This window comes from Triplophysa rosa, linkage group LG4 (genome assembly GCF_024868665.1).
Source record: "Triplophysa rosa linkage group LG4, Trosa_1v2, whole genome shotgun sequence".
Taxonomy (NCBI): Eukaryota; Metazoa; Chordata; class Actinopteri; order Cypriniformes; family Nemacheilidae; genus Triplophysa; species Triplophysa rosa.
In genome coordinates, this window is record NC_079893.1 from 21955722 (window position 1) to 21975654 (window position 19933).

Consider the following 19933-nt stretch of genomic DNA (forward strand, 5'->3'; position numbering starts at 1 on the left):
ATACAGTTAATGGCTCTATTTTTTGCATTTATCAATTACCTTTTTAAACTTACTTTTATAAAAGCACACCCTGAAAACAATTCAATAGAAATAATGTAGTTGTCATACAATAAAATCTACATTCATTACAATGAGGGATATTTAATTTATCTCAGGTACGGTCTTCAAAAAAACTTTATTTATAAACTGACCTTTCACGCATGACCTCACACAGACACGCGCGCAACCTTGCAGAAGTAACAGTCCGTGCGTTCACGAGCACTGTACGCGAGTCTTACCAAAACACGTTTGATTCGGTTTGACTGTACGGCGATAACACGACGCGCGTGCAGCGACTCTCTTGATATTTGGGAAATGTGTGTAGCAGCGAGCAGAGAGGCAGGCTGGGGAAAACGGAGAGGGGGAGGAGAAGAAGCCAAAGAAACGCTGTGAAATTGCATAAAACATGCCATTGAGCGCTCAGCTCACTTCCACACTCGTCTGTCTCCGCGCGGACTGGATGTTAAGAGTTTACGCTGCGTTACATGGACCAGTATCTCCTCAGCTGCTCCTTTTAACATGTTGGATGTATGCGTTATTTTAAAGGAGAGCGCGTTGTAGAAACCGGCTTTTGAAAGCCGAAAAGGAGGAACTTTGAACAGACTCTGTCCAGACTTCAGAGGGTTTTTACAACTAAAATGCACTTATTTGGAATTTCTGTCTTCTGTCTCGCATTGCTTTATGCAAACCTTGCTTTGGAGTCAAGTCACGACTATTATGATTATGACCAAGATCAAGGAGATATCCTGGTAAGCTCTGGCAAGTTCCAGTAGGCTATGTTTCTGAAAGTCATTATTGATTCTGAATCGCTGCCCTCAGTTTTTATTTACAGTAACTTAACTAAAGTCAGCCTGAAGGAAAGCCATGTTAAATATTTGCGTTTTTATTTTGAGTCCTTTTTGAAGCACCGAGACACATCTTTTGTGTGTCCAGGGACTTAATATAATTGAAACATGTAGAATTTACAGGTTTTAGATATTCTTTTGCAAAAGCACAGGATGACATTTGTAAAAAAAAGGCATTTAAGGAGATTATCTGAAAGCACAATTTTATTGCCATAAAAGTGTAAGCAGGTGTCATTGGGTCAGCAACAACTTCAGAAGAACCTCGCTCTCTCTCTTTCTGTCTTCACAAACCTGTTTGATGATGTCATCAATACACTGAATTGTTTGGATAAATGTTGCAACCTTTTTTTTCTTAGAAGTTCCCAAGTGAAGTGAGATTGTGTTAATTCACAGAAATGAGGATCTGTTCGTACTGTGGCTCACACACCCACCAACATTATGTTCTGGAAGACACAACCATTACACATACGATCACTTTGACATTCTGCATTTTACAACATTCAAACTTTTGTAACACGGCAGTAGTCGCCTTTGTGGAGTTTTACTATGAACACTCTATAAATGATACCATATGCTACACCCAGCAACGTGGACGTCTTGACAAAATCTTAAATTCTATCCCATTTGTAATGTGTGACTTAAATGAATGCCTAAAATTAGATGTTGTTTTTCCTGCTCTCCCAAACTCCTTTGGGTCTCGGTGAAATTCGAGGGTTATTAAGATTCATTTAGCTGGAATTCACTGAGAGACGGGAAAGTTAAGCTTAACTGCCACGGTAACAACGAAAGCTGCCGAATTTCTAATGGTTTATTTTCAGTCCATTTGGGAGATATTTGTCTTGCGCTTTTGCCATGCGTTTGAATAAGTGTCCTATAATTGCACATGTGGCCGTAGAGAATATGAATGTGTAGGATGGGGGACTCTGCTAACAGTGTTGGTCGGTCCTCAATAATTCATTGGGGATCAGTCAGCGCTTAGCTTATGTACTCACCTTATATCTCTCCCTTGCACATTTCAGTGATGGCTATCTCTCATCTGTTTGGCAAAGCTGTCCTGTAAATCACAAGTAATTGTAAGACGCTGGGGTCACCTGGGGAATGTGGGTGCTGGGTCCCAGTGATTTGTAGTCTTAAAGCCTCAGCTGTGAACGTAACCTCATTGGTGACAGTGCCGGTTTTGCCTCATCATTATAAACTGGGATGTTGACTGCTTAAATTGTTATCTGCTGTGTTGCAAGCCTCTTGGGACAGCCGGGCTTGAGTAAGCATTAAGTTTCAGCCCTTAGGAGTGTGTCTTCTGGCTAGAGATGGATGCCTGAGAAAAACCACCCATGATAAAGCACCTCAAGCTACAGGGAAAAGAGCTCGCTTTCATGAACATAAAGAGTTTCCGTTATCTTATAAACAATGCTTGTTTGTTTCTGGCCTCCAGTGATGGCTGAGGGATTCCCCAGGGGTGTCTTCTTCAATGTGAGTGTGTGGTCGTGTGTACTTCTTGGTAGGAGGAAAGTTAACACAGGTGGAACAGATTAACCACATCTGCCTCTCTTATCTTCCCCACTCTAATAGCCAATCCACCTGCCAGATCCTCTCAGTCCTTAATTTTAGATTTAGCACAACCACCTTTCAACACTTTCACACCTTTAGAGGAGATCTGCTTTCGCCCCAGGGGAAAGGGTAGTCGGACGTTGAGATGACATAAGTAAAATTACTTTTTGGGAGGTCAGCAGTTCGGCAACTATTTTGAATTAGGCAACTATATCAATTGGAGAAATGTTATCTTGTTCTAAAGCTAATTTCATAATAATTGTGAAATTAATTCTCCTGTGCTTTTTTAAGAACAAGTTTGAAAGGTTAAAGTCATGATGTGTAATATTTGATGCCTTGCATAGTACCAACACATTGAAGAGGATGTAAATCAAAAGTGAAAAGTAGGGATGCAACGATTATAGATTTTGTTGGTTGGTTTTTGTTGTCTGAGGAATAATCACGGTTGCGCAATCATGATGACTATTATGCATACATTAATTTCTACATTTTTACTGGCCCTGACAAAAATTTTACTTGCCCGCACACAAAAAGAAATAAATAAATAATAATGTCTAGTTATTAGTTAGTTTTTTTACCTATGCAATCTTAATAAATAAGCTCATAATACCATACAACTATTAGCCTAACTCTAATAATAATAGTCAATCAGTTAGTAATAAAATTAGAACAAATTATGAGCAATAGCACAAATAAATGTAATAAAGCAAACACACAAATAAAATTAACAGTACTTTTTAAGCGTTTCAGGTTGGTCTAACTGTGGTTATTAGGTACAGAAACTGAATACAGGAGTCAAATGTAAAATAACACTTCATAGTCTTCCCAGTATACTGAAATATAGATCAAACCATATTCAAGTTGATCAGCCAGGAGCACTGAGTCTGTTTTGTCTTCGTTTTTTGTTGTTTGATGAGCATTAAAACACATATTTATTATGGTGCTGTCCCTTTAAGAGCTAGCTCGCACGGATCACATGCTTTTTGTTTCCCCACTGTTTTCGTTTACAGAAAACTATAATGGATTTATCCCAATGTGATATAGAGCCCATTCGCTAAATAATAAGTTAAATTGGTTCAAATTTGAGCTTGTGCATACAGAATGCACTCATCCTGTGAGCTGTCATCGACGCGACGCTTCTTGTCCGGTGTGCTAATCCGTTAATTTACATGCCGCTTTGTTTGTTTATAACTGTATTCATTAATTTTTTCCGTGGAACACAATAGAAGATATTTTTAGAAATGTTTCAGTGGGTTTAGTCCATACAATGGAAGTAAATGGGGCCCATTGTTGTTGTTGTTTTCTGCAAACGAAAGTCGTATAGGTTGAATGTTATGAGGTTGAATTAATGATTAAATAATTTTCATTTTTGGGTAAACTGTCCCTTTAAATCATGATTGAAATTGTGTCTGATACATTGTAGATTATGACCAGACTGGTTTGGCTCAGTTATATTTAGAGAAAACTGAATGTAAAAAAAATATATATATATTTTTATCCATCCACAAATATATCATTCAATCAATAGAAAATAAGGGAGAAGCCAATTCTCCAAGTTTCAGTGATGGTCATTTTACTTTTGCAGGACTTTGTTTATAATCCGTTTGTTGGTTGACTTTCTTAGGATTGTTAACACTGTGACTTTGTGGCAGTATAAAAACATTTATCTGTTTTGTTTAAGCATCCCAGTCAGTCTTACACAGCATTGTTGACCCAACTTTTGGGGGAGAACAGCATATTCCTCAACATTGCCAGTCAGGAACACAGAGTCCTTATAGTTTATGCATTTATGGTCTATATCATTGTCTTTCTCCCTCTATCTTTGTGTAAACTTTGTGACATCTTCTTTTGCTTACTGAAAACTGGCTATAGACGCATCTCAGGAATTCATCTCTGACTGTGGCTCAGCAGTATGCCTGAAGCAGCTGGGATTACCCTTGTGTTTTGCACTGAAATTCATTTTTTTTTGCCATTTTCTCTGCGTAGACGAATGACTGTAGTGTGTATTTGGGCGTACAATTGTTGACCCTTCGTAAGCAGTTGGATTGACAGGCGATCTGACCAATCATAACGCCGATATTATGTTCCCCCGTGACTGACCACAATTTTGTCCGACAAACAAACCAGTCCGACAAACCTGGCTTAGTAAACCTTTGGTGATTAATATGAAAAAATGGCTTTTTAATTATTGTAATAGAAAACAGAGCGATATACAGTATACCCAGCTATTCACACTATAAAGATAAAAGATAACTAAGTTATAACTTAAAATCATTCTAAATAAAGGAGAATAGCGGAGTTCACATCACAACTATACCAATACAGATATGATACACGATATTGTTGGAATCATTATTGTACGAATTTCAGACGGAAGCTTTCGGGAAGTGGTGTTTTAAGGCGGAATATAATACTTGTTGATATATTACTTACATATTACATGTATGAGCAAGCTGGCAAGATATGCTTTGCGTCCTTGTGATGTGATGAGTGCACCTTCTTCCTTCAGAGAGCAGCATTTGCAGTCACATTTTAAAGGAAAGACGTTTTCAGCAATGAGGTCGTAAAGCAACAGCTGTACTGTGTTTGTTGTATTTAACACAAATAAAGATTAAAACACTGATGGACTGTTATTATTTTCTGTACTGAAGTGAACTAATATTTAAAAGTTTACTTTCGTTTTCACAAAGAAGGATCACGGCTGACCAAAACTCTGCCCGAAGTTACTCTCTCTCTAAAATTGTCATTACTACAAATTTCGGAGTAAATATAAACCCTTAATACACCACATTTAGGTTAGCTATACATCCATTTGTGTGACAGTAGTAGCCTACTGCATCGTGCGAGTTTAGAATTAACATAACGTTATCGTCTGCTGGTGTGGATGCAAATATAGGTATAATTATTGTTACAGTTATCTCAAATCCTGAATGTATCCCTCGAATGCATATTGCAGATCTTTCTGTCTGAAATCAGCGTGTAATTTTTTCCGAAATTCTTCACTATTTCCCCAGCGAGTGCACAAATTTACACTGGGAGCGCATGGCTGATACCGAAAGATTGTCGGACATGGCAACATGAACGAAGGGGGGCGGGGTTTTGCGAAGGGTCAATTGCAGATCGCTTACAATTGGCAAATTTGATTTATTATTTTGTTTCAGTAAACTAACTCTCACTACACTTAAGTGTATGGGCCACTAAAGCAGGTGTGCTCAAACCTGTTCCTGGAGATCGACATTCTTAAGAAGTTCCTTAAAATTACAGGAACGATAACTGCCTGTAATTTTCAAGTGAACTCAATGATCTGGTTCAAGTGTGGTTCATTGAGGTTGGATTTATGATCAGCACTATGGTAGATATTCACAAGAAGTATATTCAGCCCTCCCTTGGTAGTGTGCCATGGCAAGTACAGCATGCCTCTGTCATGGAAGGCAACTTTCCCGCATCTGTCACTTTTAAGTAATCCTGTCGATTAGCTTGTTTTAGTGTGTTTGATCAGGGATGGAGCAAAACTCTCCAGAACAGTGGCCCTTCTGCATCAACTAGCCCTGCAGTATTTGATTCATGTATATGGCACTTTTATCCAAACTGCACAGTTTATGAATTTGTGTCATGTACGTACAAACTTTGGTGTTCTGGAATTGAGCCCTTAATAGTTTGATTCAAAAGCCATATCCAACATAATGTACAGTATCCACTTTGGATCCAAGTGTTATTGCTTGTGGAAATGGACTCGTGAGATAAGCACATTAGTTTAGAGATGAGTCATGTACATTTTATTGTATTATGCAGTTGGTGATCTCATCATACCTTAGTTTCCTTAACATTTCAAGAGATAGTATACTCTTTGAGTGATCTTTAACTTTGCAATTGACATTTTCTGCCCAGCCTTGATACTGGCTCCATACACCAATGTTTTGAGTGTACCAAAAAAAGAACCATATCCCCTTTCCCCACTGTACTGTATGTGCAAAGATTTTTTTTTAATTGGCCTACAGGGAGTTTCACAGGGATTTCTTGTAGAGCTGTATTATGTTTTTGGAGAGCTATAGAATTGGGTTACAGAACATTAGGCCTAATATCCCTGCGGTCTTATTGAGTAGTGGGCAACCCTCCAGGCTAATAGCTTTATTGCACCACAGAAACCTTAACCAAGTATGCATCAGAAGTGAGCAGTAATTGCATCCTGACACACGTCTGACTAAACACGTGAAACCGAGAAGAAAGTAACTTTTCAAAAGGGGAAGAATGAGTCTGGCGGGACTGAAGCAAACTCTGTATTACTCTTTAAAGACCCCATGAAATTAAAGTTGTGGCTGTTTTGGATTTCAGTTGTTATGCAGTTAGTTATGTTATACTGTACATAGGCTGAAAAAGTGAACTTCTGTTAAAGTCTTTACAGTTAAATGGTAAAGATTTTCCCAGGTAAATTGATGACTCATGTTGCACTTCAGATTTTTTTCTAATCTTGATAGAGAATTTCCTTTCCTTGCAGTCAAGTATCACATTATGGTTGATGGCTGAAAGTCTTTTTAAGCTGTTTCAATAAAGGGATGAGCCCTTAGGGTCTATGTCCTGCCAAACATCTTGTATTAACAGGTCAATTATTACCACAGGACAGAAAACTGCAATCATTATTTCAGGGGAGTTTTAAAAGCAACCACAATCGAAACTGTTTACTTTCTTATAATATGTGTTGTGATTGTGCAGAATTGATCTGTCCTCATTGTACAGATAAAACAATGTTCGTCATCAAATTATTTCCCTAAGTACCTGTTTTCGAATCTCTTGATTCAGGCATTGACAGTAAGCGGGTTTCCATCACTCTGGTTTTATTCGCATTTTGAAGTTTCGCATCAGAAACGAGTGATGGAAACGCCAAATTTCGAATTAAAAACCCTTAATTCGCAAAATGTTTTTACGATCGCTTGAGGTGGTTTTTCAGTTTTGCGAAAAAGGGTTAATGCGAATAATGGGAGATGGAAACGCATTTGCCGAATAAATTCCTCTAAAAAGCCACGTAACTGCACTATGAGACGGCGTAACCTGACTAACCAGAGAACTGATCTTGTTACACAGCATGAGAAATGTTGTTACGGTCATTCTTAAATGCCTGAGCAAAGTCGTCAAAGTATTCTGTAATTGCCTCTTAGAACTGTCACGACTGTGTTTCCCAAACAGCAGACATCCACAAAAGCACCGCATTTATTGTGTTTCGTAATCGTCTGCTTGCGCAAGTATTATTCTATATGAAAATCATTATATTCAGTGGCTTCTCTTCTTCTCTTACTGATATTTAGTGGCAGTTTATTAGGAAGTGACGGTTGACTATTTGGATGGAAACGGTGCGTATTCGAAAATGTTTTATGCGATATTCCAATTTTGCGCATAAGCTAAATTCGCAACTTTGGATGGAAACCCGGCTATTGATATGCTCTATTCCCCATTCTGTGTTGTATCCAATGCTGCTAGTTCATTCTAATAGCTCTAGCAGACACCGGGCTGAAGGCTGGAGAAACAATATCCACACATAAGGTCTGATCTCAAGAGCTTGTGTGTGTGCCGAGCGTGTGTACTGCGTCCAGCAGTTGGTGTCGGTACACGATCCGATCCGTCCACGCATGCGCATAATGACGTAGATAATTCTGTTTAGCGACGACACTGCACGATCTGTTCCACGCTTGAGCACCTTTATACCGCGACTTTCACTACTGTCCACCTCTGGTCTCATGTCACTTCTGTGTGCACACTATGCGTTGAAATACTCTGTAACGTTTCCCCAGACTTGTTTGTAGTTCTTTCTTCATGTAAGTGCAGATAGTCTAGGCGGAAATGCATATTATGTTCCTTATTGTGTTCTGTAAACACCATTGAAGGGATTATTCCTCATTTAGATTATATAGATAGATATAAAAACCGTCTTTGACAATACTACTGACCTCAGATCGAAACACAGCAAGTTAAGTAGGCCTAATGCCATGCAGCAATGAATCGCGAAGGGGAGTATGGAGGAAACTGAAGGTTTGCAGTGACAGACTCTCAAGACTCAGACTTTATTCCACATGTAACCAAAATCGTGTATGTTCATGTAACAACTCCTTTATTATTTTGGATTGGCAACCACGTAAACACATCGTAATGCATAGCGTAAGCTACATTTTAAAACATCAAAATAGACCCGCCATGAACTGTTAAATGAAAAACACAATGTAGCCTACAAAAATATGCCGCCAGTTGTGCCGTCTGGCCGTCAAGCGTTTCATCGCATGCTTGATACCAATAGTTTAGGGAAACCGTGACGTTGTTTACTACGTCATTATGCGCATGCGCAGAACGGATCGTGCAGGCATCCCGGATCGTGTACCGACAGTTGGTTTAGAAACAATACGAGGGACTGTAATATAGCATAAGGATCGTGGCAAAGTACTCTACCTCGGGGAACATGTCAATTGCTTCAGGAAAACATTGTAGATAGGACTGTTGATCTGAAATGTGGAAAGGTCTAAGTGTCAGGCCTCTTACTCTTTACACTTGTGGGCCACACTTATTCTCCAAAGCAGCGATTCCCAAACTTTTTCATTCCAGGACCCACCTAGACCGGTATAATCTATCTTGAGACCAGTGGCGATCGGTTCCTCCTCTTCAGGGGAAGCAGGAATTCAAAATACGTGTTCAGCGCTTCACGTGAACCTATGTGCATCACGCTTCATGTCAAAATGCGTGCCTGCTGCAGACGCGTCGAAAGGGTTTATGATAAAAGAGACGCTCGCGTTCAGAAGACACTGCGTTAACACTTAACTCTGATTACACATGAGACTAAGCGAGTATCTAGCAAACGTGAGCGTCTCTTTTATTAAAAACCCTTTCGACGCGTCTGCAGCAGGCACGTATTTTGAAATGATGCGCCACACACATGACGAGCTAAATACATGTTTTGCCGAGCTTCGCATTACTGCTTCCCCGGAAGAGGAGTCACGGATCGCCACTGCTTGAGACCCACCAAAATATTTTTAAATGTAAATATGGGGAGAAAATACACATTCATTCTCTACAAGTAGAAGAGTTTTTATTTTCCCTAAATAGAATAAATGAAATTTAAGCTGCAATACCAAACTATCTAATGGTAAAATATCAAAGCTATTGTCATTGCCAGTCATTAACTGGACTAAACTGTTTTTTTGTGTGTCATTCAAAAGCCAAGTGACTTTCCACAACCCACCTCATGCCACTGTGCGACCCACAAGTGGGTCCCGACCCACAGTTTGAAAACCCCTGCTCCAAAGGATCAGTTCTCACTGGGTCAAAGACTTCAAACTCACAGACAGGTCTAGAGTTTCTTGGGGAACATTAGAGTCATTAGAGGGTTAATGATATCTCAGATCCTCCTCCTTTTCTTCTTGAAAGTCTGCAAGCAAAGCCCCAGACATGCCCTCAGCAGCTGACTTCAAGTACATCATTCAAGTCCAGTGAGCACAGCAGCGTACACAAACCTGCTCTCTGGAGTCCAATACTGAGGATGAAAGGTATGTCTAGAACACATGCAACATGTGTTCCTGTGCAGATGTACTGATGCTGTTCCACTGTGATGTTGGACTACTGTGTTTGTTAGCCTGCTGTCTGGTCCTCTTATAATTTTATATGATTATCAGCTGCCTGTGGTATAAACCGTGACTGCTCGAGACGGCATTTGTGTCATTAGAAAGTTCTTAGTGCCATATTGAAAATCTTTCTAGCACATTGATTTATTCATTTCCAGAAATCATTGTCAAATTTATGTAGCATAATTTTGCACATGATGCAGGATGATGTGGTTTCCTCTGTTTTTGTGGTGTTTTGTAAATCAAGTTCTTAAATTTCAAAATGGAAAATCAAGTGTATTAAGGGTCAATTGCAATCGCCAAGTTGGCACTTTATTTTTTTATTTGAGGTTTTGATTTTGTTTTAATGTAGGAGTATGAAGCGACTGTATGGAAATCATAACTTTATAAACGTGGCATAAAATGTGCAGTATTTTGACAAAAGGATTTTTAGTAAGAGTGTCTTCCCGAAACTTTTTCCAAATAGCTCTGGATGCTTGTGTCAGCGAAGAAGATAAATGCTAATCTCGTAGTCTGTACAGGGATCTGTTTATTTTCATTGTGTGTGATTGTTTGCTTATGCTGTGCCTTCGCTACATGTTTTTTTCTTCAGATTTTGATGTTGGATATAGATTTTTGAAGTCTGTTATATTAATTTAAGATTAGTGCTTGCTCCAGTTGGTGACCCAATGGCAAAGATATTTTTAGGCCTATATTTTATTGTAAGTGATGCAGCAACATTTACATTTAGTCATTTAGCAGACGCTTTTATCCAAAGCGACTTACAATACTGCAACAGCAGCATCTTTAACAGCATCTATGTTATGTGTGTCCAGGAAAATGTGACTTCTCATATTTTGAATGACAACACTGGGTAGTTTCAGGCTGTCTTGTAATTATGCAAACTTTCTCATTGGTTTCAAATTACTGACTCACATTTGAATTGCAAAATACTCTCAGTAATGATCCCTTTTAGGGATGATCGGACAAAAGTGGGATCCTGTTTTGTTAGAGTTGACATGGCATCTTGTCTTTAGTATTGAATCCAGCTGTTAATCATTCAGTTAGTCATATTTAAAAAATGTTGCTATCTCTGCCCACTAATATTGCTGGCATCTATGATCAGTTCATCATTTCATCATTTCCCATGAATCACTGTCCTTCCAGGCCAAACACTCTCGTTTGAGGCTAGTCTCACTGCAACCTAAATAAATCAGGCACAATGTTTATTTTCTTTTATCTCAAAAATGTTCTGAAGTTGCAGGCCTGCTTTTTATTTATTATAATAGCTGCAAGTTTTTGGAGTGCATATTTAAACTTGTATGCAATTAAATATCCATTTGAACATGATTTTTGATAGTAAAGATGTTGGCATGCAAATACATATTAAAGATTAGTTATTAATATTTTCTGTCAACTAGATTTTAAAACTAAAAGTCTTCCTTAATAGCGTGAACAAGATCACCAAAACATAACAATGAATGGCATTTTTGGGTCAACTGCCCTCAGACTTCATGGTTCCCATTAGGGGTGGGTGATCTGACGATCTTAAATCGCGATCGATCTTGAAGGCGTCCTCAATCCACTTTTCAACGGAATCGCGAGGATCATAATCTTGTCTGTCGTCTTAAACAAGAGGTGTGTTCGACATCATTCAGCGCTGCACAGCCACAGACTCGTTGGCATATGACATCGTGCCGCGATCTGCATAGCACCGCTTGAACAGCTTAATGATTTTCTGCTAGATGGCTGTGCTGATTGTCCAAAACATAGACATATATATATATATGTATGTCTATGGTCCAAAACATATCACGTCACGTGTCTGCCTCAGATGTTTCCATGTGTGACATATTTGAAAACAAATCAGTAAGTTAGCGGCATGGCAGGCGAGGGGTTGGTGCCAAAAAAGGACTCCGGAACCAGAGTGTTTTTCAGCAGGGCTGTGCAGTGCGACATATTAATTAGTCTGTGCGAAGAAAAATTACCAGTGTAGCACGTGTGCAATACAGTTTTGCAAGTGCATTAGACAGAACTGCTTATTTGTGTGAAGTGTGTTTGTCCTTCCTTGTGCTTGTTTGTGTGTGACGTTAATCCATGGCGCACTGCCAAATTACTTACTTTTAGTGTATTTTGCGATTGAAACTCGTTTCCCGGCTGCATTGAGTACATATAACCTATATCTTGAGCCGTGAGAAATATCTTGAGATATACAGTATATATATACACACTGTATAAATTATAACATTTTCATTGACTGCAATACTAATAACTATATTTTTGTCCACAGACCACAGTCTCACTTATGGTCCCTGTGGGGATCAATTGTTCTTTTCCTTCCATAAGATAACATGTCCACAGACAACTGAAAAACTGTGAAACAAACGAAACCGTGCATACATCTGGGGCTCCAAAAATGATTTCCACAACTTATAAACAACTTACAGGTTTGCATTAGGCCTCCATTCAATTAAACTTCATTATATCTAACATATGACAATTAAAAAAGTGCACATTCCTATACTGATATTCACAAAATACTGTATTTGTGTCTTTTGACTTTGCATTAAGTATGTTCGTCTTCTTGAAATGCTGCAGACAGATCAGCGAAAGTCTGACATCAGAGTACCGCGAGAACGTTTCGAAAGCACACAGAGCTCTGCTCTCATGGCACTTTGATGTCATATGCCGACCTGTCTGCGCAACCTGCGCAACACCTCAAGAAAGCGAACATAACTAGCGTCTTGCTAATAGCTTTGTAGTTCGGTTCGTACGTGGTCAAACACTTACATACGGCATTAAAACTCCTCTGTCAACCTTGACAGATGTATGTATGGACTTCATATGCGAGAAAGATATCCATACTCCATCCAAGCGTCGAAGTTTGCTTACATCTGTTCACCGGATACTTTGCTGCATGGTTTGTTTTTAAAACTTTATACATGTGATTACATACCCAGCTAACAATTTTTTGGTTCCCAGAATGTTCCCCTAACGTTAGTTTTTTGTTCCCAGAACGTTCCCCTAATGTTAGTTTTTGGTTCCCAGAACGTTATTTTCTAAGGTTCGTTTTTGGTTCTCCAGGAAAATTTTCTTTACGTTAATAGAACGTTAGTTTCTGGTTCCCATAATGTTCTGGGAACCAAAAACTAACGTTAGGGGAATGTTACCCTAACGTTAAACCATGAAACTAACGTTTTATTTCCATAAAGATAACCAAAAACAAACCTTAAAAAAACCTTTCTGGAAACCAGAAACTAACGTTAGGGGAACGTTCCCAGAACGTTAGCCTAAAATATTTTTCTCGGTCCGTTTACACGTCAGTAATGAATACATCCATGCTGTGTTTTTATCCATCGCTTGTCTAACGTTAATCTAATTAAAATAAGTAAAATACATCATCCCACACAATATGGAGGATGAAATCAATGCATTAGATTATTCTTTTAGCCTAATAATTCCTTTTTCATCACTGAAGTAGCCTAATTTTCGATTTCTTTCGATTTCTCTGTCTTTAGATATAACAATCAAAAGCCCTGAGTTTCAGTCCTTTCATCATGGTCTGTTGATTTAGATGTGTCAAATCAATCGAAAATCACGAAAATATAAGTCTACTCTCAAATCTGTACGGTTTTAAATAAAAAATTAAAATAAATAAACCGCTAAACTAATGTGTTAGTCGGTGAGGTAAAACGAAATGACCGTTAATTTTTAAATGACGGGAGTGCGCGGCAGAGCGGAAAATGCACATGCTCGAGCGCACACACATACAGTAACAGACAACCACACTAAAGAAATACACATGGATATAGATGATTGTATTTTCATTTAGCTTAACTAGTTTATTATTTTAAGCCATTAAAGGGCACATTTATTAATTTCATTTGGTTTTCAATGTGATCTTATAATTTATGTATTGCACATGTCACTGACGTTTACCAGTTTTGACTATTTTTACCATAAAAAATAGCCAAAAAAAGAACCATCAGGGAACGTTACTTTCTGGTTATTTTCTGGTTGCAAAAAAATAACCAGAAAATAACCATCAGGGAACGTTACTTTCTGGTTATTTTCTGGTTGCAAAAAATAACCAGTAAATAACCATTAGAGAACGTTATTTTCTGGTTATTTTCTGGTTGCAAAAAAATAACCAGAAAATAACCACCAGGGAACGTTACTTTCTGGTTATTTTCTGGTTGCAAAAATAACCAAAAAATAACCATCAGAGAACGTTATCTTCTGGTTGCAAAAAATAACCGTCAGAGAATGTTATTTTCTGGTTATTTAAAAAAAACCAGCCTGCAACGTTCTGGGAACGTTATTTTCTGGTTGCAAAAAATAAAACCTGAAAAGAACGTTCTTAGAATGTTGTTTTTTGGTTCCCAAAAAATAACCAAAAGGGAACCAAAAACTAAAGTTAGGGGAACGTTCTGTGTTTGCTGGGTAGCGAGGCAACGAGTTCTGTGTCATACACCACAGAGAGCCGTAACTTTCAAAAAAAAGCATGATGATCGCTCTTCTAAACTCCACGCGCTCCGTAGCTTGAATCAGGGCTGCGGCCGCGAGAGAGGTTACCATAGAAACGTTGTTTGCCGTTGATTAGTGTCGTGATGCTTGCGCATAGCACTGAATGCGTGTATTGGCCAGGACAACCTGAAATATTCATATAATTATGTTTTTTTTAACGATCAAGTGTTCGTGAAGGGTAAGACACCTAGCGAGCCACATGATTTTTGAAAAGAGCAACAGATTCCCGACCACTGTTCTATAGTATTTGATGTGGCAAATTGTGGTATTCTTGTTGTAAATTGATAAACTGTAATATACTTTAAAATTTACTGTATTAAGGTTCAAAAACACTATATTATCTAGGAATTTTACTGCAGTTCACTATAAGCCTAGTACATACTATAGTATACTACAGTATTTTTATGTGGACAAATATATTACTATTGTACAGTAAAAAAGGACAACACAGAACACTAAAAAAATGTGTAAATTAAAAATGATATGCCCCCAGTTGATCCATTTGTATATAACATTAATGTCCTTTGTCGTTAACCAGTCTATTTATGTGATGACCTGCATTTGTGTTTTCTAAAGATGATAACAGACGTTTTATACTTGTGCTACCTGTACAACTGTTTGGCCTGTGCTACAAAACTTTAAACCTCTGTAGCACCAGTGCTATGTACAAAAAAGTTAATATTTTCAACTCTGATCATGGATCGAGATTCTTTGTTATGAAGATCGTGATATGCCCTTTTGGGAAGATCTCCCAGCCCTAGTTCCCATTCGAATAATAAAAATAGTGCATTGTATTAGTGTTTTTTAGAATGACCAAACCTGAAGTTTGGGACCCACTAATGCTAATGTCTGAACGTGTCTGTGTGTCATGCACATACACACACTAATATAATTTTCTCAGTCTCCATTGTTTCTGGTCGGAAACAGACCAGTTTGTTATCTCAGGAATTACTGTAAACAAAGACATGGAAGAGGCCATATACAATAGTCCTGTTCAGACTCTTTTTGTGGTATTTAAGTTTCCTGAATAAACAGAAGGAAGTCAATGTGGGTAGAAATGGTCATTTCCTACAAGTATTGTACTTTTCTTGTGCAGTACAGCACAATTGCAATCCATAGGTTCTAGTTGTGTTTTGTCTGGGTGTCTTATTCAATATACTGTATGTAATAATAAATATTTAATAATTTTATTTAAATTCAACCATATAAAATGTAGTTTCAAAAACAGTGATATTCGTACTTTGAATTATTTTATTACATCGTCTCTGTGTTAACGTGAGCTTCTAGTTATAGGAACAATGTGTAGATTTTAGCGGCATCTAACGGCTGCTCCACCCCTCCCTTTCGAAGCACTACAGCGGCATTCACAGAACAAAGATGATGTCGCGTTTCTGCTTCTTTGCCGAAAGAGATGACGTATTTTGTGAAACGCGCACTGTAGAGCAGTTTAGGGCTACTGTAGAAACAACATGGCGAATTCCATGCAAGGGGACCCACGGTGTATGTAGATAGAAATAGATAAATCATTCTGAGGTAATAAAAACATAATGCTTCATTATATGAGGTCTTTATACACCTTTGAAGACATAGTTATCTTTATTATATTGCATTTCTGTCAATAGATCCTCCAAAAAATTACACACTGGACCTTTAAGAAAGATTTGTGAAACTGTGATTTAGATGCGAACTTGCTATTCTGAACTTTATTGTGTGACCCTGGACCACAAAAACAGTCTTAAAGTCACCGTGAACTGGAAGTTGCGATCTTTTTTACTTCCATATTCTGCCGCATTTCCGAGTGAAACGGAATTTCAAATGAGAAAAAAATAGTGGGCGTGGCTTGTGTTTTTTACTGTGAATTGGTTGGATGTATAAAAACAGCCGTTGCATATTGAAATGGCACTGGCAGCTGACTGACAGCTGAAAGGGAGGAGTTAACTGATGCTCCACCCAAGCCGTCTAACTTGCGTCATTTGAGATGGATAGTCACTCCAGGGCGGAAGTGCATTTTCAGATTTTAACTGAAGATTGTGAGGGCAGGGCACATGCATTTTAAATAAATAATGACCTACATTGGTAAGCTATTGACAGTAAACACTGTAATATTTCATGATGTAATTTTTTATTTCACTGGGACTTTTAAGTAGCACGGGAACATTTTTAGTAAAAGCCAAAAATACATTGTATGGGTCAAAATGATTCTTTTATGCCAAAAATCATTAGGATATTAAGTAAAGATCATGTTTTATGAAGATATTTTGTAAATTTCCTACCGTAAATAAATCAAAAACTTTATTTTTGTGAGTGGATGCAGTAAAATCGCTAACAAAAATGGCTGGAAACACGCCTACAAACTTCACTTGCTGCTCCGTGGCGTAACGGACATGCACGCAATAAATGTCCATAAATAGGACATTTATTTTGGTGTTAATTTTTGCCTACCGCTGTTTGGTGATCTCAGTATCCTTTGTCGTCGTTGTTGTTATCCAATCGTAATGGAGAATAGCTACAAATGTCCTGGAATGTAATAATCTAAAAATAAGCAACATAAAATATCTCCAAAACGGTGTCCGAGTGTCACAGATGTGGCTATGCTCTGAAGTTTTTTAACCATCCCTGTCACCATGCAAGTGGCGATTACTAATTTAAACTTGTCTGAGAAGTGCAATGAGCCAGAGAGACTTTCCGAACTTGCCATTCTCAGCTTTGAAAGCCAGAGTGCGCTTTAGATGGACATTGTGAAAGACGAAAAATGCCAGGAGAAAGGGACGTTTTAGACCGTCTTAATGGCAAAGATGCTTTATTGCGTACATTGTCATGAACTCGCTGAATGGTTTTTGTGACGGATTTTAAATTAGCTGAAGTTCCTCTTAATATATTTAATATATGTAGCCTATGGCCTGCTCAACTCCCGAATAAGAAAGGCGTTGTATGCACCCTGCATAAGTCCATCGCTGTCCTAGACGTGTTTAGTCTCATTCATAGATCATATGTTTAATGACAATAAAGTTATAGCCTAACAAACAATAATTGTTAAATGTTCCATGTGGATTTTGAATAAATTAGACGTTCATTCACACTGGGAACTTTTTAAAAATAGCAATAAGCATAGAGCAGATTTAATGCCAATTGCCAAATAAAATTATAATACATGAACTGCGTGAAATTTTGGGGAATTTATCCTTAAACGTTATAACTACTTTTTAAATAGACCTATATATTGACAAAAATTGCATTTACTTATGGATATATACATTTGTCAATGAAATAATGACACAACATAGTGATTCAAACATTTAATAAAAGCATGTGTTCAGTATTTCAGTCTGTGCTGGTATTTTAGTCTCCTTATATCCTTCTGTGATTTGCGTTTGGTGGTTAAATGTCTGCAACGGACCTGTGTGTGAGGAAAAACGGTGAAACGCTATCTCGTCAACCATTGCTTTCTCAAATCGTTTTGTGCTGCATTAAAGCTTTTAAAAAATATATATATTTCAAAGACGATGTGCCTAGTGGCGTTTAGAATATATCTTCTTATGTTGCTGATATTGTACAGTATGTACTTAAAATCTTTTTTCAAATAGTTTAGGTGTCATAGGAGCAACAGCTCATTGTAAATACATAACCGGAACCTAGTGAGCTGTACCTTTTCAAGTTGGATGTACGTCACGAGGCTACGTGCAAGTAGTCCAATAGCTTTGACACAAAATAATATGGTCTAGTAATAGCACTGGTAAGTTATGCGAATTTTAAATGCATGAATGAATTTCACTGATGTGATTATATGGTAAAGGGGCCCCGCCTCCACTCCTGCGGGAGGGCCACCGCAGTTTGCGTTACGCCACTTTTGCTGCTGCCCGCTCTTTGGGAAGGACCCACTCAAGTTTGGTATCTATGTAAAGATTCGATTTTCTGCTTTCGGGTTCATCTACTCTCCACAAAGTCATTACAGCGGTAAGCCAATAGAGAGCGTTAAAACAAACCTCTTGAGGTTTGACCTGTTTCTTCTTGGCAACGGCCTTCTACAAGGCCTCTGATTAACAACTTCAAAGGCAGGTTTTTTTGCAACCTCAGATTCCTCAGTTTTAAACAGTTGTATCTCGGCCAGATATTGTCCTAACAAACCATACATCAATAGAAATCTTATTTATTCAGCTTTCAGATTATGTAAAAAACTCAATTTCGAAAAATTGACACTTGAGGTTTGTTGTCTAGGGCCATATATAAAGTCATTACAACATTCCCAATGTTGGTTTATTTTATAGCGGATGCAAACTTAGTACAAAAATACTTTATGACCTGGGCCTAGTGTGCATTAACACTTAAGTAGTACAGATTAAAGATGTGAGTTTAGCATATTGTTCAGTCAAGGTTATATATGACACTGGCTTAAATTCTAATTTCACATATTTCATAAAATGTTTCACTTTTATAACACAAAATGTCCTGTATCTTGAAACATGGCTCTTAGATTTATAGTCTTCACAAAATGCCATACTGTAATACTGTTTGTTCTAGCGATCTTCTTTTGAAGTGAGAGAAGAAGGGAGCGTCTAGAAAAGCACATCTTATACTTAACCGGCCAAAAAACTCCTGTCATAGGTAAAATATGGGTTTCACAGTAAAATACAACAGAGTGTGTTTTTCAAAGAGAAAGCTAATTTCCTAGGTTTTGAGATAATAAATTCACTGCTGTAAACATGGTGACTTGCCCAATGAGATCTCTGGAATAGATATTCAGAGAGATTCATTCACCAGTCAGAGATGATACAACAGACTGGGCCAATACCAGCACTGGCCCCCTGAAAAGGGGAAGGGAAATTACACAGAGGCTTTGAGTTGTATTCTTTAACACTTTCCAAAGTGCGAGGTGGGTGTGCTTTTTATTATCGACGGCCGTGATCGGCTATGTGGGTAAACTGGGCATGTTACCTGGAATGTCCCAGACAGCAGTATCATTTTCCATCAGGGACTTCAGCCTGTTTCCAGACGCTGTTGGTGTTTTCACACTTGCAAAGTCTCATTCCACTGAGGATTGCGGGGAGGTCAAGACCTGGGGGGGGGTTTGATTTGCATGCATTGGGCTATCTGTTGCTGCAGACTGATGCGGTTCAGTCTCTACAGACAACCCATTAGCTCACTGGATAAGCTGTACTGTCAACTGTCTGAGTCGCTAGAGACTCTTGAGGTTTGACCGGTTCTTCCATTGAGGCTATCTCAGTTTCACAGGGGACAGAAATCATAGTCTTCTCTTAAGTGACACAGACTGCCGTTGGCTACACTATTGACTGATAGTCACTGGTTTTAAGATTGAGTCACAAACCATCTCATCGAAACTTCTCGAAATCTAAGCATACATCACAAGTTTCTTTGTAGTATCTTTGCCAAGAATTTATT

The 19933-nt window shown here is 38.2% G+C and overlaps 1 protein-coding gene across 1 annotated transcript in view; it reads left to right on the forward strand.

Moving 5' to 3' along the window:
* The first annotated feature begins 239 nt into the window (after nucleotides 1–239).
* vegfc (vascular endothelial growth factor c) overlaps nucleotides 240–19933 on the forward strand; it is a 61903-nt gene continuing 42209 nt past the window's right edge. Inside the window, exon 1 of the mRNA XM_057332604.1 lies at nucleotides 240–788. Coding sequence (XP_057188587.1) covers nucleotides 678–788 — 111 coding nt within the window. The 5' untranslated portion in view covers nucleotides 240–677. The remainder of the gene's footprint in view (nucleotides 789–19933) is intronic.